Source organism: Crotalus tigris, unplaced genomic scaffold, assembly GCF_016545835.1.
Source record: "Crotalus tigris isolate CLP2741 ecotype Arizona unplaced genomic scaffold, ASM1654583v1 scf7180000017864.473447, whole genome shotgun sequence".
Taxonomy (NCBI): domain Eukaryota; kingdom Metazoa; phylum Chordata; class Lepidosauria; order Squamata; family Viperidae; genus Crotalus; species Crotalus tigris.
The window spans coordinates 169,393-185,439 of record NW_024096685.1 but is presented as its reverse complement, the minus strand read 5'-3'; the positions used below and the strand labels follow the sequence as shown (position 1 = coordinate 185,439).

The window sequence follows — 16,047 nt, the reverse complement described above, 5'->3', positions numbered from 1 at the left end:
TTTGGTATCTCTGTAATCCATTTTGTCAGGCTTTTCTTCTTATCTTTGGCTTTGTTTTGTGATTCTGGGGTGTGGACTATCTCTTCCAATTCGGGTGCTTCACTCATGTCTTGTGTGTTTTCCTCCATCTGCATTAAATCATAATCCCTTCCATTGGTAGATTCTTTCATTTTCTGAAAATTCTTATGTTGTGGGGTTAACGTAAAGTTATGTCCATTTATGTCATCAAAGTTGTTTTTAATTTCATTGTGATTTAGAGCCATTGTTGTTTGGATTAGTTGCAACATAGCGAGCATGTCCTCCTGGAAAGCATTTGGTTTTTTCTTGACAAGCTCTTTTTGCAAGCTCTTGAGATTCCATGATAACTAGAATTCAAATATTTTTCTTTCTCTGAAAACAGCTTTAAAGTCACAGTCAATAGGTGTTTATCATCCAGGAAGGTCAGTTATGTTTTTTTCAGTTATAATCTTTGCTTCTTGTGGCTGGCCCAGAATCTTTGTTAGCTCTTTTTAAAGATCAAAGAAGTATGTTATCTCAGGGCTCAAGACCTATCTCAAGACCCTGTAGATGCTGCAACATTTCAGCTGATCAGTGCTTCTTCTGAGCTCCAGCTGGAGCCTGGCACTGATCCTGGTGCTTCCACGGAGCACTGATAGCCCTGTAGCTCCAGACATCTTTCGCTCAGGCTTGGGTGGTGCTGCCACCAGTTCAGCTCATTCCCCTCCCCCACTACCACTTTTCTAGGGTGGTCGCGTACCACCTGCCAGGTGCCAATGTACAGGTGGTACCCGTACCACTGGTTGAAAAGCCCTGTGTTATCTCATTCTGGGCATCCTGCCAATACTTATAACAAAGCAGCTAAAGTTATATATTCTCTTCCACCACTAGATGTCAGCAACAGTAAGTTTTGTCCTCCTTAATAGTTTAATTCACCACTTCCTTCTGTGTGAGGGTAGGGCAAAGCTCCCCCTCCTTTCACTTTCAGAGTCTTTTTTGCTTCTTGGAGTATCTTTTCCAAAAGTTCAGGATATAGAGTAGGAGAGAGAAGATCAAATTCCTCACCCAGTTTCAGCACACTGTTCACTGATGTTCTGGTGAGTACTTGTGGACTTCGGCTGCAAGTAGCTTGGGCTGGTTACTGAGATGGGGCCAGCCTTTCTCCTATCGGGTTAGAGGGAATTTCCCAATTGAATGGGATGACCGCCATCATTCCTGAATCACTGGGGCACCCCTCTTCTTCACTGCCTCTTCGGGGCAGCTTTAGACCCATTTAGGGTCCCCTGGCAGAGCGAAAAGAGCTGCGGGAAGTGGAGCTTTCGCAATCCCATGACCGTGTTGTTGTTGTTAATTGCGAAGTCATGTCCGACCCATCGCGACCCCATGGACAATGTTCCTCCAGGTCTTCCTGTCCTCTACCATTTCTGGAGTCCATTTAAGTTCACACCTACTGCTTCAGTGACTCCATCCAGCCATCTCATTCTCTGTCGTCCCCTTCTTCTATTGCCCTCAATCTTTCCCAGCATTAGGCCCTTCTCCAGTGAGTCCTTCCTTCTCATTAGGTGGCCAAAGTATTTGAGTTTCAACTTCAGGATCTGGCCTTCTAAAGAGCAGTCGGGGTTGATCTCTTCTAGGACTGACCGGTTTGAACGCCTTGCAGTCCAAGGGACTCGCAGGAGTCTTCTCCAGCACCATAGTTCAAAGGCCTCAATTCTTTGGTGCTCAGCCTTTCTTATGGTCCAACTTTCACAGCCATACATTGCAACTGGGAAAACCATGGCCTGGACTATACGCACTTTTGTTGGCAGGGTGATGTCTCTGCTTTTTAGTATGCTGTCTAGATTTGCCATAGCTTTCCTCCCCAGGAGCAAGCGTCTTTTAATTTCTTGGCTGCAGTCCCCATCTGAGGTGATCTTGGAGCCCAGAAAAATAAAATCTGTCACTACCTCCATTTCTTCCCCATCTATTTGCCAGGAATTGAGAGGGCCGGATGCCATGATTTTGGTTTTCTTAATGTTGAGTTTCAAGCCAACTTTTGCACTCTCCTTCTTCACCCGCATCAAGAGGCTCTTTAGTTCCTCTTCACTTTCTGCCATTAGAGTGGTATCATCTGCATATCTTAGGTTGTTGATATTTCTCCCGGCAATCTTAATTCCAACTTTTGATTCATCTAGCCCTGCCTTTCTCATGATGTGCTCTGCATATAAGTTAAATAGGCAGGGCGACAGTATACAGCCTTGCCGGACTCCTTTTCCAATTTTGAACCAATCAGTGGTTCCGTGTCCAGTTCTCACTGTTGCTTCTTGACCCGCATATAGGTTTCTCAAGAGACAAATGAGATGGTCTGGTACTCCCATCTCTTTAAGAACTTGCCACAATTTGTTGTGATCCACACAATCAAAGGCTTTTGCATAGTCAATGAAGCAGAAGTAGATGTTTTTCTGGAACTCCCTAGCTTTCTCCATGATCCAGCGTATGTTGGCAATTTGATCTCTAGTTCCTCTGCCTCTTCGAAATCCTGCCTGTACTTCTGGTAGTTCTCGATCCACATACTGCTGGAGTCTAGCTTGTAGGATTTTAAGCATAACTTTACTAGCATGTGAAATGAGTGCAATGGTGCGATAGTTTGAACATTCTTTGGCATTGCCTTTCTTTGGAATTGGAATGTAAACTGACCTTTTCCAATCCTGTGGCCACTGTTGAGTTTTCCAAATTTGCTGGCAAATTGAGTGTAGCACTTTTACTGCATCGTCTTTTAAGATTTTGAATAGCTCAGCTGGAATACTGTCACCTCCACTAGCTTTGTTGTTGCTCAGATTTTCTAAGGCCCATTTCACTTCACATTCTAGGATGTCTGGTTCGAGGTCAGTGACCATCTCATTGTGGTTATCTGGGATGTTAAGCTCATTCTTGTATAGTTCTTCTGTGTAGTTTTGCCATCTCTTCTTAATCTCTTCTGCCTCTGTTAGGTCTCTGCCATTTTGGTCCTTTATCATGCCCATCTTTGCATGAAACGTTCCCTTCATATCTCCAATTTTCTTGAAGAGATCTCTGGTCCTCCCTATTCTGTTGTTTTCTTCTATTTCTTTGCACTGTTCATTTAAGAAGGCATTCTTATCTCTTCTAGCTACTCTCTGGAATTCTGCATTCAATTGGGTGTATCTTTCTCTTTCTCCTTTGCCTTTCGCTTCCCTTCTTTCCTCAGCTATTTGCAAAGCTTCCTCAGACAGCCATTTTGCTTTCTTGCATTTCTTTTTCTTTGGGATGGTTTTAGTTGCTACCTCTTGTACAATGTTGCAAACTTCCATCCATAGTTCTTCAGACACTCTGTCTATCAGATCTAATTCCTTAAATCTGTCACCTCTACTGCATATTCATCAGGAATATGATTTAATTCATACCTGAGTGGCCTAGTGCTTTTCCCTACTTTTTTCAATTTAAGCCTAAATTTTGCAACGAGAAGCTCATGATCTGAGCCACAGTCAGCTCCTGGTCTTGTTTTTACTGACTGTATACAGCTTCTCCATCTTTGGCTGCAGAGCACATAGTCAATCTGATTTTTATGTTGACCATCTGGTGATGTCCATGTGTAGAGCCGTCTCTCGGGTTGTTGGAAAAGAGTGTTTGTTATGACCATCGTATTCTCTTGACAAAATTCTATTAGCCTGTGCCCTGCTTCATTTTGTACTGCAAGGCCAAACTTGCCTGTTATTCCGGTTATCTTTTGGCTTCCTACCTTAGCATTCCAATCCTCCATGATGATAAGGACATCATTTTTTGGTGTTAATTCTATAAGGTGCTGTAGGGTTTCATAGAACCGGTCAATTTCATCCTCTTCAGCACCAGTAGTTGGGGCATAGATTTGGACTACTGTGATATTGAATGGTTTGCCTTGGATTCGAATTGAGATCATTCTGTCATTTTGGGGATTGTATCCCAGTATTGCTTTTCCTATTCTTTTATTGACTATGAAGGCTACTCCATTTCTTCTGAGGGATTCTTGCCCACAGTAGTATACCTGATGGTCATCTGAGTTAAATTCACCCATTCCTGTCCATTTTAGTTCGCTGATTCCTAAGATGTCGATGTTCAGTCTTGTCATCTCTTTTTTGACTACGTCTAGCTTGCCTTGATTCATGGATCTTACATTCCAGGTTCCTATGGAGAAAAAATCTTTACAGCATCGGACTTTCCTTTCACCACCAGATATATCCACAGCTGAGCGTCCTTTCGGCTTTGGCCCAGTCGCTTCATTCTTTCTGGCGCTACTAGTACTAGCCCTCTGCTCTTCCCCAGTAGCATATTGGACACCTTCCGACCTGAGGGGCTCATCTTCCAGCATCATATCTTTTTTCCTTTTAGTACTGTCCATGGGGTTTTCATGGCAAAGATACTGGAGTGGTTTGCCATTTCCTTCTCCAGTGGATCACATTTTGTCAGAACTCTCTGCTATGACCTGTCCGTCTTGGGTGGCCCTGCACGGCATAGCTTATAGCTTCATTGAGTTACCCAACAAGGCAGTAATCCATAAAGGGGCACGACCTTGTACTACTGGGCAAAATCGGAAGTCCCCAGCTATAAATTTCTTATGAAACATTCCTTTAGGTAAGAAGTCACCTAATAATTTGAGAAGATAAAGCACAGCTCTAAAATGTAAATCTGTTGGAGAAACGCAAGCAGAGCAGAATGTAGACAAGACTAGCCACCCTAACCAATGAATGCTTTAGTAACATCATCATTTGAAATTTCCTGTTCTTAAATTATTAATAATAATTGCATAGTTCTGATAAAATCAAATGCAATAAGCCAACTTCCTAATCTAGTGAATTGGGTATGTTCTACATGAATAATTAACATTTTTTACAACATTGAGATTGCTTCACTAACACAAAATAGACAGTCCCAATAATGGAAGAGTATTTCATGAAGCATTAAATTGTGGTTAACATGTTTTAAATGCAGCTACATTTCCGACAGCATAAAATACAGTATAATTGTGAACTGATCCTAAAGCCATCTGCTATTTTTAATGTACTCCTTATACCAGTTTCACTGAAATGAACTGAATTTGTTACACTTATTTCTTTGCTTTATTAAGCTTTCACTCAAGTTTCTATTTTCTATAAGCTTTAGCCATATTTTAATACATTCCGACCACAAATCCTATTATTCATTGTAACAGAGAAGATCAGGCTATTTCCTCAGGCATTTGGTTTACAATGAATTCCCTTCTGGTGACATTTAACAAATTTGAGCCCCTTTTGGCTTTTTAATAGTTATACCTTCGTTATACCTAGTACTGTTATTTTGTCTTATTTTTTCTATTGGTACTTTTAGTGCTACCCAATTCATGTTGTGAATTGGAAAGCCATATAAAAGCTATAAATAAACAAACATCAGCCACAGGGAGAACAGGCTGAAAAGGCAATACTTTTGCTGATTCTGATATTTCTCAGCATTAGAATATTAGAATAGCTCTATTTCATCAAAAATATTTGTCTAAAAGCATGTTGCAACATTTTAAAAGAGGAAGTACAACATATTATAATGTAAATAAAATTTATAAAAATTATGCATATGATTTTATAACATTGGTTGGCCTAATTACAGATTCTGCAATTTTTTGGCCACTAGGATTTCTTTTGCTTTTAAGTAATTTAGTTTGATATTTTTTTTTATCAAAACACATAAGCATTTTTAATATACAATTAGGTCCTAGAATTTTTTCAAATTTACACTCATACCATGCAAGTGCAGTTCTTACAGCCATCTGTCCAAGATTCAAATTCTCTGTAGCTGATACTCTTCATAGTGCAGGTTCTTTCACAATAGCACTGATTCAACTTATTAATCCTTTGCTCAGCTCGGGACAGCTAGGTCACAGAAAGAGATTTATTAACTGCAGAAAGATTTGCCTTCACAAATTAAGCTCACTATGTAATTCATCTCAATCTACAGAAGAATATTGCTAAATATGAAAACATAAATTTTGATCCTAGCTTGAAGCTAAAAAGTTAAGGAAAGGTCTTAACTTCTTATGACCACTAATTTCAATATGCTACATTTTCTCTTATGATAAGTACCTAATTCAACACTTTAAATTTTGTAGCATGTCCAATTGACTATTAGGAGGGAGTGAAATTGTTCTAAACATTACTGTTAATATTTTAAGAATCAAATATCAAATTGCACAATTATGTGCCAATGTATTTTGTTACTTTAGAGGTATACTATAGACAGTACTATATTTCACACAATATTTTGGAAGAATGTTATTTCTTCTTTATGGAATAATAAACAGATCCCCAACTAATTAACATAGTATAAGAAACAACTTTTATTAACTTATTCTCTCTCTCTGTTTTTTCTTCTTTCCTTTGCTTTTAATGGCAATTTTACAATAAAATTTCATGCACTTAGGGAATTTCTTAGCATAATTGAGCCTATGTAATTATCATTTCAGGTAGTTAATATAGTAATACAGTAATGGTAATAATATAATCATCTAATTATATAGAATTAATTCACAAAGACCAAGCTATTAGGTATAACAATGCTAAAAACGTCATATATTCATTTGTTGAATCAATTATATTTAAAATTAGGATCATTTTTCAGAACACTGATATTAAAAATGTCTTATATTTTATCAGTTTAAACTAACAGCAACAATGTTACTACAATGTGAGTAAATTACCTGATACTTCCAATGAATGAATGCAATAATAATTACATATACATAAGTAGTTCATAAAGAAGCTTTATTTAGATTTTCAATGTTAGATTTGTGTAAAAACTGCACTTCAAATCAATTTTTGTTGTTGTTTAAGTGAAATACGTTAGTGTTATTCAGTTCACTAAAAAGCTTCTGAGGAGCTTATTACCTTTGCAGATGTTTTGGCTAAAATATCCTGCAACTCCATTATTTTCTGCACAAGACCATGGAAGTCATTACACGTTGGGCATGCTGAAATTACAAACACTGCATTGATCCCATTGTACTTCCTTTAAGCAAAAAAATTGCAATCTTATATATCTACCAAAGCTGACTGAACTTAATACAAACAGCAACTCTATAGACATTCATAAGATTGTCCTTTCAATCTCAAGTTGTACTGAAGAGCAATACATTTTAAGAACTAATCTTAATGTATAAAAAATTAAACAAGATCCATCATACTGGATATTGTGGCATAAAAACTAGAGGACTTACTGCGATTAAGATCTGGGCACTGAGAGATAAATCCTTGAGGCATGATAAGAAATTTCGCATCTTGCATTATGCCCTGTAGCAAAGTGATACAAGAAAGTTTATATTCCTGGCAATACAGGTAGTCCTCAACTTACAACTGTTCATTTAGTGATGATTCAAAGTTACAATGGCATTGGAAAAAGGGACTTATGACCATTTTTTACATTTATGACCATGTCATGTGATCAAAATTTGGATGCTGGGCATCTGGTTCATATTTATGACAGTTGTAGTATCCAGGAATCAGGTGATCAGCTTTTGTGACCTTCTGATAAGCAAAGTCAATGGGGAATCCAGATTAATTTAATAACCTTGTTATTATTTTTTTGTTAAAAAAATTTATTTTCAATTTTGCAATCTTAAAAATACTTCAGATAAAAAATAAAACAAATTAATACACACCATTTTCGGTATTGCTCACCCATTTCCCCCCAAACCGCATCCACTCTCTAACCAACTTACCTCTTTCCCTCTTCTTTCTCTTTCTCCCTCACCCCCCCTCCTCCACCTTCCTACTTACTTCTCACCTTCTTCTATCCTCTCACTCCGGATGCTATCCGGGGGAAATGCCCGAGCAATCCCTCTCTCCAAATTGAAACCTCAATATTATATACAATAAAAACTATTTCTACTTATCTGAACTACTAAAATTTCAACCCATCCTTCCCCCACCCCCCTCCCCAACCCCCCTCCCCCTGACTTCCCAGAGCTAAGTACAGGGTTATACAAATATACTAAACATGATCTATTTAAGTTTACTAATTATACAATAACCAAAATCATACTAATCCTTAACTCTCTTCAAACTTTAACATCATAATTTTATAAACAAATTCATTACTCATAAAATAAATGAAACTTTGTAGTTCCAGACTTTTTCTGAACATATTCTATCCATCTTCTCCATACATTGAAATATCTCTCTTGTGAATGGTCCTTTAAATAAGCAGAAATTTTGGCCATTTCTGCTAAATTAGAAACCTTAAATACCCATTCTTCTAAAGAAGGCAGAGTATCCTTCTTCCAATATTGACCCACCAATAATCTTGCTGCTGTTATTAAATTCAACATTAAAATAGTTTCTTTAACATCAAAATCCACAAAAATACCCAAAAGAAATAACTGGGGAGTAAACTTAATCTTTCTTTTAAAAACCTTTTGAATGTTCCACCAAATCATAATCCAGAAGGCTTTAATATTTTTACAAGTCCACCAAACTTGAAAATAAGTTGCATCCAAGCAACCACATTTCCAACATTTAGGTTGCATGTTCGGGTACATACAAGAAAACTTTTTAGGATCCAGATGCCATCTATAAAACATTTTATAAAAATTTTCCCTCAAATTTTGAGCCTGCGTAAATTTAACATTTCTAATCCAAATTACCTCCAATAAGCCCAATGAAATCGGTTCCTGAATGTTCTGGGCCCATTTAATCATACAATCTTTTACCAATTCTGATTCCAAATCCAATTTTATTAACTCATTATAAATTCTTTTAATGTGGGCATGTTTCTAATCTTTAATCTGAATTACCAAATTTTCATCTACTAATGTAATTCCCACTTTCTTATCAAAAGTCCATCTCTCCACTATTTGCAAATATTGAAACCACGATTGTAAAATATTTTCTTGCCTTAGCACATCTGAAGACTTTAGTTGCCAATCAGTATCTGACCAAATAAGTAACTCTTTATATGAAATATTATCAAAATTCACCCCCTTAGAAACCCCCTGAATTGCTTGTCCAGGAATCCCCCAAATAGGTATTTTATAGTTTAATTTACAATAATACTTCTTCCATACTCGAAGTAAAGCATTTCTTAAAATATGTGACTTAAAAACCCAATCTACTTTCTTATCAAAAATTAAATATGCATGCCAACCATATAATAAATCCCAACCTTCAAGAGCAAGAATATTTTTATTTGTTAAATTAAGCGAGTCACTTACTAAAGTTAAAGTGGCCGCATCATAATATAATTTCAAATTAGGTGCTTTAAGTCCACCTCTTTCTCGAGCGACTTGTAAAATCTTAAACTTTACCCTTGCTTTCTTCCCACCCCAAATAAATTTATTGATACCCTTCTGCCATTCATCCAAATTAACATCGTTTTTTAAAATAGGTATCATCTGAAACAAAAAAAGAAACTTTGGTAGAACATTCATCTTTACTACTGAAATTCTCCCCAGTAACGATAGTTGCAGTTTTTGCCAATCATTTAAAACTTTTTGAACTTTAACCCATAAGCGTTCATAATTATTCTTATACAATTTTCCATTAGATGTTGTAATATAAACTCCTAAATACTTAACCTTATTAACTATTTCATAACCGGTTGTTTCAGCTATAAAATCTTTTCCCTTCCTAGACATATTTTTCAATAATATTTTAGTTTTATTCTTATTTACCTTAAAACCAGAGACCTGTCCATACTGTGCTAAAATTTCAACCAAATCTTTGACCGAATCTGTTGGATGGGATAATGTCACAACCAAATCATCAGCAAAAGCTCTCAGCCTATAATCAATCTTACTTATTTTTATTACTTTTAATCTAGATGAGTCTCGAATTTTAATAAGTAAAATCTCCATTTTTAATACAAATAGCAAGGAGGATAAAGGACAACCCTGTCTTGTACCTTTTCCTATTTTAAATACGTCTGTTAATCCCCCATTAACTATAATTTGTGCCGATTGTTGTTGATAAATGGCCTTGAGATCACACAAAATTTATCTCCAAAATTCATTTCCTCTACAACTTTCAATAAAAAATTCCAATCTAATTGATCAAAAGCTTTCTCAGCGTCTATAAATATTAAAGCAGCAGGGATTTGGTTGTTCTTATCCAAATACTCTATTAAATTAACCATTTGTCTTACATTGTTTTTCATATATCTCCCCATTATAAATCCAGATTGCTCAGTATGAATCAATTGTTTCAAAACCTGCATTAATCTATTTGCCAGTATCTTTGCAAAAATATTATAATCTGTATTTAAAAGAGATATAGGCCTGTAATTTCTGGGTTGGGACAGATCCTGGTCTTCCTTTGGAATCAATGATATAAAGGCCGTTCTCCAAGATGGAGGTAACACCGCTCCAGACAAGATATCATTAAAGAGTTCCTTTAATAGTTCTACCATTTCTTCAGATAGCATCTTATAATAAATTGCTGTTAACCCATCAGTACCTGGAGCCTTACCAACCTTCAATTGTTTAATTGCAAAAATAATCTCTTCAGAAGTAATTAAACCATTAATCCCATCACGTTGATCACTCGTAAGTCTAGGAAAATGTGCTTCCTGTAAATATTTTTCTATATCTGAAGTTTGTATAATTTCACTAGCATATAACTTTGAGTAAAAGTCTAAAAAGACTTTTTAATCAAATTTTGTTGGTAGACTTCTTTTCCTTTATAAATTATTTTATCTATAATCCTCGATTTCTGTTTCTTACGTAATTGATAAGCCAACCATCTACCAGATTTATTTGCATTACAAAATGTATTATGTTTCACATACCTCAAATTAGTTGCCATCTGATCCGCTAATAACATATTAAATTGCTCCTTCAGCAGAGTAATAGAAATCTTTAAATTATTATCCATTGGGTTTGATATTAACATCTTTTCCTTACATTTAATCTCATCTTCAAGATCTTTACGTTTCTGAGTCTGTTTACGTCTATAAGCATTATTCATAGAAATCAAAATCCCTCTCATATATGCTTTACTAGAATCCCATACCATTGGCATCGAGGTACCCTTATTCATATTCCAAGTAAAAAATTCCTTTAAATAACCTCTACATCGCTGTATATTCTCTTTTTTATATCTCTCAACATTAATTCAGGATCAATTTCCAAAATAGAAGGCAGTTCTGCTGCAATTTCTTCTTTCAAATTCTCCTTCAAGCCTCTTATTTTCAGAGCATACTCCATCTCTCTATATTGTGACATTATGATTTCATTTTGTGCAACATCCACATTATCTTCTATTTTTTCAACTCTATCTTGTAATATTTCAATATTACCAGCCACTTCATCCATGCGGTCATCAATATTTTCCACAAGGCCAGCAAGCCCTTGAAGTGCCAACACAATATCTTCTCTGAACTCATTATGTTTTTGAGCCAAGAGCTCTGCTGTTTTTTCCAGTGTCTTATCTAAAGCATCTTGTAAATCCTTAAGAGTAAGTGCCTGAGGTGGAGGCGAAGGTGGAGAAGGTTTAGGTTTAGGTTGTTGTACAGTCTGAGTTACTGGAGAGGCAGTTGAAATTTTAGGAAGAGAAGAAGGTCCAGGACGTTTTGAAGCCATTTTAAAAAGGGGAAAAAAGGGTTCCCCCCCCTTCTTTTTTCAAAAAGTAATAAAATAAAAATAAAGGAGAAGAAAAAGCAGTTCCCCCTTTGACAGGAAAAATTTCTTTAAGTAAACCAAGTCTGTCAGATTGTTAAAACTTTGTTACCAGTTGAAAATAGTAAATGGAAAGTAAAAAGTGAAAGTTCTCAGACAAAGAAAGTAACAAAGAAGCAGGATTCCTCCGCCATATTTCTTCACTCCAGTTGAAATAATAACAGGAGAAGATGTTTAGTCACACTGAGTTAGGTTTAAAATAAAATCCAATTCTTATCTTTCTGACCGCTCTGTCTGCTTTAAATTAACTTACTGTTTTCCTTTAAACCGCAGCAGTGGAGGCAGCGTCTAGCTTCGTTCTCCCAACGGAGAACAAAGGCATCCAGGAAAATGGAGCAGCACCCAGACTCCGAGGGAGCTCTCACTATTCGTCTCCCAGGAAAAAACTGGGAGACTTGTGAGGCTCTACCTCTATCCGGGCAAAACCTCACCTTCCTCCCTTCGCCCGGGAGGAAGGTTTCAAGCCACAAAACAGCTGATTGGCGCTGTTTTGCTGGCTTTTATGCTTCCCTGTGACAGACAGCTGTCAGATAGCCACCATTGTCACCGGCGCAGCCACCGAAAGTCAGACAATAACAATATTATTAACTGAACAACTGCAATGATTTATTTAAGAACTGTGGCAAGAAAGGTCATAAAATGGGGCAAAACTCACTTAACAAATGCTCACTTAATAACGTGAATTTTGGGCTCAATTGTGATCACAAGTTGAAGACTATCTGTATAATATCCCAAAAATATTTCTATATAAAAAGGTTTGTCACAGTTTTAGTATACTTGCACCTTCCTGTAAACAAAAACACGGTTTCTATGAAATTATTATTTCTCTATTTTATATATTGTACAATTATAGGTATTAATGCATGCACATACCAATATATCTATGCATTCAACAATTTTCAGAGATTTAAGATTAAATGTCAAGGTGTAATTAATTAGGAAAAGACTGCTTGCTGTGAATTCACTGTCACTTTTATTTAGTTGCCAAAGGAAAGTTTTCAAGTGACCTTTAAAAGAAATTTAGACATATTATGCAGTTTAACTGAGTTTTGAGACATTCTTCAAATAAAATATGGCAATATAGCTACAATGGTGACGTTAATTTATTTAAGGAGGGTTTAGGCAAGATAATGCATGGTAGACTGTATTCCAAATCATGAAGGTCTTCAACAATTATACTTCATAAATGTCTTAAGAATAATTGTACAGAAACAAGTGCAAACATAATTCTATTCCTAATCTGGAATTATTTTTACACACTTGAGAAAAAGATTTATAGTACTGGGAGGTGGGGATGGGATTAACTCAATGAAAATTAGGTTTTATTTTTTTAAAACTTCCTTTTTGCTGAACTTTAATGCTTACATCTAGCCAGCATGGCATGGTGACAGACAGTAGGAATGGTAATTAAACAGCTTCTAAAGGATCACAAGTTACCTGATTTAATAGTAAAATGGAATACACAACCATTGGTGTTTAAACAAATTAGACAGCTATATTTATTAATTTCTTTTTACATAATCCTGTATGAATTTCAAAGGCATACTTTATCCATAAAAATATATGAAGCAATATATAGTATACAGTTATTAAAGAAACAAATTATTTTGTACCATAAAATAAGATATGATCATATTCCAAATTTCAGCAGCTGATTATTCCTGATTACAAATCAAGTACTAATCTTTTTTAGCAGCCACATTGATTTCAAATGTTTTGGGTATATTTGTGAAATTCAATTCAGAATAAATAAATAAAAATCCAAGTCTTAATGATTATTTAAATGAAGCATATACATCTAAAAAGGCCATTAGAGTGAAACACGATGGAATAAAATATGATAAAATATATTGGTTTGAACACTTATGTGAAATTAGTTCTACCAAGATATACAAAGTTAACTATGAACTGAACAGAAGATATTTTAGGAATAAAGTCCATCTTCTCAATAACCCCACTGGTTATTGCTGTTCATGAAGGTGAAGGTTCGTTCTCTGAGCTTGTGGGTTGGTTTCGTTACCAGGTTGGGTAACATCTTCAGCAGAGTTTAGGGGATGTCAGTGTCAGTGTTCTTCTGTTTATAAGGGCTTCAGGTGTGGGTGCATCAAGTGAGAGTCTGTGATGTGTCTTGTGATGAGTCAGGTGTGAGTCATCAGTGAGTCTTGTGATGGGGAAGTTACATCAGGTCAGGGTCATTGGGAGGTGAACTGCTGGTGGGAGGGAGGCTTGCGTGGGTTGGTTGAAAGTTGGTGCTGTCTCATAGGCTGGTTGTAGGTCGATGTGTCTGTTGATGGAATTCCTTGTGGAATGCCAAGCTTCGATGAATTCATGAGCATGGCAGGTGGTAACGTGGCCAATGATTTTTGTGTTGCTCCAGTCGAACTGGTATTGTTTGGTGTCAGTGTGGGTAGAGTTTAAAGACTTGGGATTGTGACATTTGACTGTTCGTGGATCCTGGTTTTTAATTTATGTGATGTTTATCCCACGTAGAATTGGTTACAATGGTTTCAATTGATTTTGTAGATTACATTGTTTCTTTCATCCTTCTGTATCTTGTTTTTGGTTCTGGATAATTCCCAGGAGAGTGTGGCTGTGGGTTTGTGGGCTATTGTTATTCCTAGGGGTTGGAGAATTCTGGCTGTCATTTCCAATACCCCTTTTGTGTATAATAGGGTTAGTTTTTTCATGGTGGTTGGCTATGTGGTATGTTGTTGTTTGGGTGCTGTGTGTCGAATATAAAGTTTTTTTGATAGTTGTTATGGACAAAGTCCTCAAGCAGCCATTTCTCGTCTGCTTTTCTTAATGTTGTAGTGCTGCAGTGTGTCCCGGCCCTTCTGAAGACAGTCTGGACACAGTGTAAGGTCCTGCCTCAGCTAGTCCTCCCAAGAAAGCAGAACTCTTGAAACAGGCATTGTTTTCAAAAGGAACTTTTATTGAGAGTCAGTGATAGCAGAAGAGCAAAGCAAAATCTAATGTTTTCCTGTGCGAAACATTACATTAAAACATCCCTTTCAAACCCCACCCCAATGGTCAAATCAGGTGCAAAGTTGTTATGGGAACTGAGGTGATAAGCGCAGTTCCCAGGCACTATTCTCAGGGTTTTGTTTCCTTGCATCCTCCTCCCATTGTAGTGGAGATAAGACAGATAGCCCAGGGCTCATTCCTCTCCTGTTCACATCCAGATGCATCAAAGGGGAATAGAACAAAGTGGAGGAAACACTGACAGACCTCCTCCCTCCCCACAGCCTGGCAGAGCAACCTCCTCCTCCCAGCAAAATGGCAGAACCCAAAAGTAAAAAGGAATATAAAAGTTGAGGGTTTGACATGGCACCCCCCTAAAAGAATGGGAGATCCACCTGCAGGAGAGAGAAAACAATAAAATGGAAGAGGTGATCAACAAAGCTTATCAAGGTAACGTTCATGGAAGCATTTAAGTAGTCTAGGGGCCCTAATATCCTCTTTGTGAATCCATTCATTCTGAGAAGTGGTAGATCTTTCCAGGCCACCAAATATTGGACAGCCCCATGATGCCTACACAAAGCTAAGTGTTGTTCACCCTCTACCATAATGGGCTGTGGCTTTTGGTTTTAAAGGTGAGGTTATTTCTGGTTTCAGCAAGCTACAATTAAACATGGGGTGAACCTGCCTTAGGGTTTTAGGGAGTTCCAATTCCACAGTGACTGGGTTTATGATGGCTTAATAGGAAAGGAGCCTGCGAACTTGGGCCCTAGTTTTTTAGAAGGTTACAGTGATGGCAGAAATCTAGTGGATAAGTACACTCTATCCCCAATATGGAAAGGTTTGGATTCTGTTCTTTTATTATCAACGTAAGCTTTATAGGCATCCCTGGCTTTATCTAGAGCCTTCCTGACTACCGGCCAGGTGTTTTGCAACTGAATCATCCATTCCTTAAGGGAAGGGATGGTTGGTTCATTGGTTGCTAGTTCAGGCATTGGTTTGAACACCTGCCCAGTAGCTACTTGAAAGGGGTGGACAGCATTATTATATGCCACTTCAGCAAATGGCAAGAGGTCAGCCCAATTGTCTTGCTGGTAGTTAATAAAGCATCTAAGGTAATGCTCCAGAACTGAGTTCATTCATTCTGTCCCTCCGTTCATTTGAGGATGATGAATAGAACTCAAGCCTTGTTCAATACTCAAAAAGTCCAAAAAGGTCTTCCAGAACTTAGAGGTAAACTGGACACCCCTATCTTTAATTATATGCTCAGGGACTCCATGCAATCAATATGTGGGTTGGATGAACATTTTAGCTAGGATCTTGTTAGTTGGGAATCTTCTGGCATGGAATGAAATGGACTTGTTTTGAGAACAGGTCAGTCATGACCCACTTAATTGTATTTCCTGCACTCTGCAGCAGTTCCATAA

The 16,047-nt window shown here is 37.0% G+C and overlaps 1 protein-coding gene across 8 annotated transcripts in view; it reads right to left on the bottom strand.

Annotated features, from left to right (window-relative positions):
* The window catches only part of LOC120308080 (protein NEL-like), a 374,605-nt gene that overhangs the window by 252,994 nt on the left and 105,564 nt on the right, over positions 1 to 16,047 (bottom strand). For all 8 annotated transcript variants that reach the window (XR_005556738.1, XM_039343560.1, XM_039343562.1 and 5 more), the window contains exons 6-8: positions 7,211 to 7,283; positions 6,882 to 6,964; positions 5,742 to 5,870 (exon numbers count right to left, since the gene is read on the bottom strand). Coding sequence is in view for 7 of the 8 variants with exons in the window: in XM_039343560.1 (XP_039199494.1) it covers positions 5,742 to 5,870; positions 6,882 to 6,964; positions 7,211 to 7,283 (285 nt within the window). In the remaining variant the exon portion in view is untranslated. The remainder of the gene's footprint in view (positions 1 to 5,741; positions 5,871 to 6,881; positions 6,965 to 7,210; positions 7,284 to 16,047) is intronic.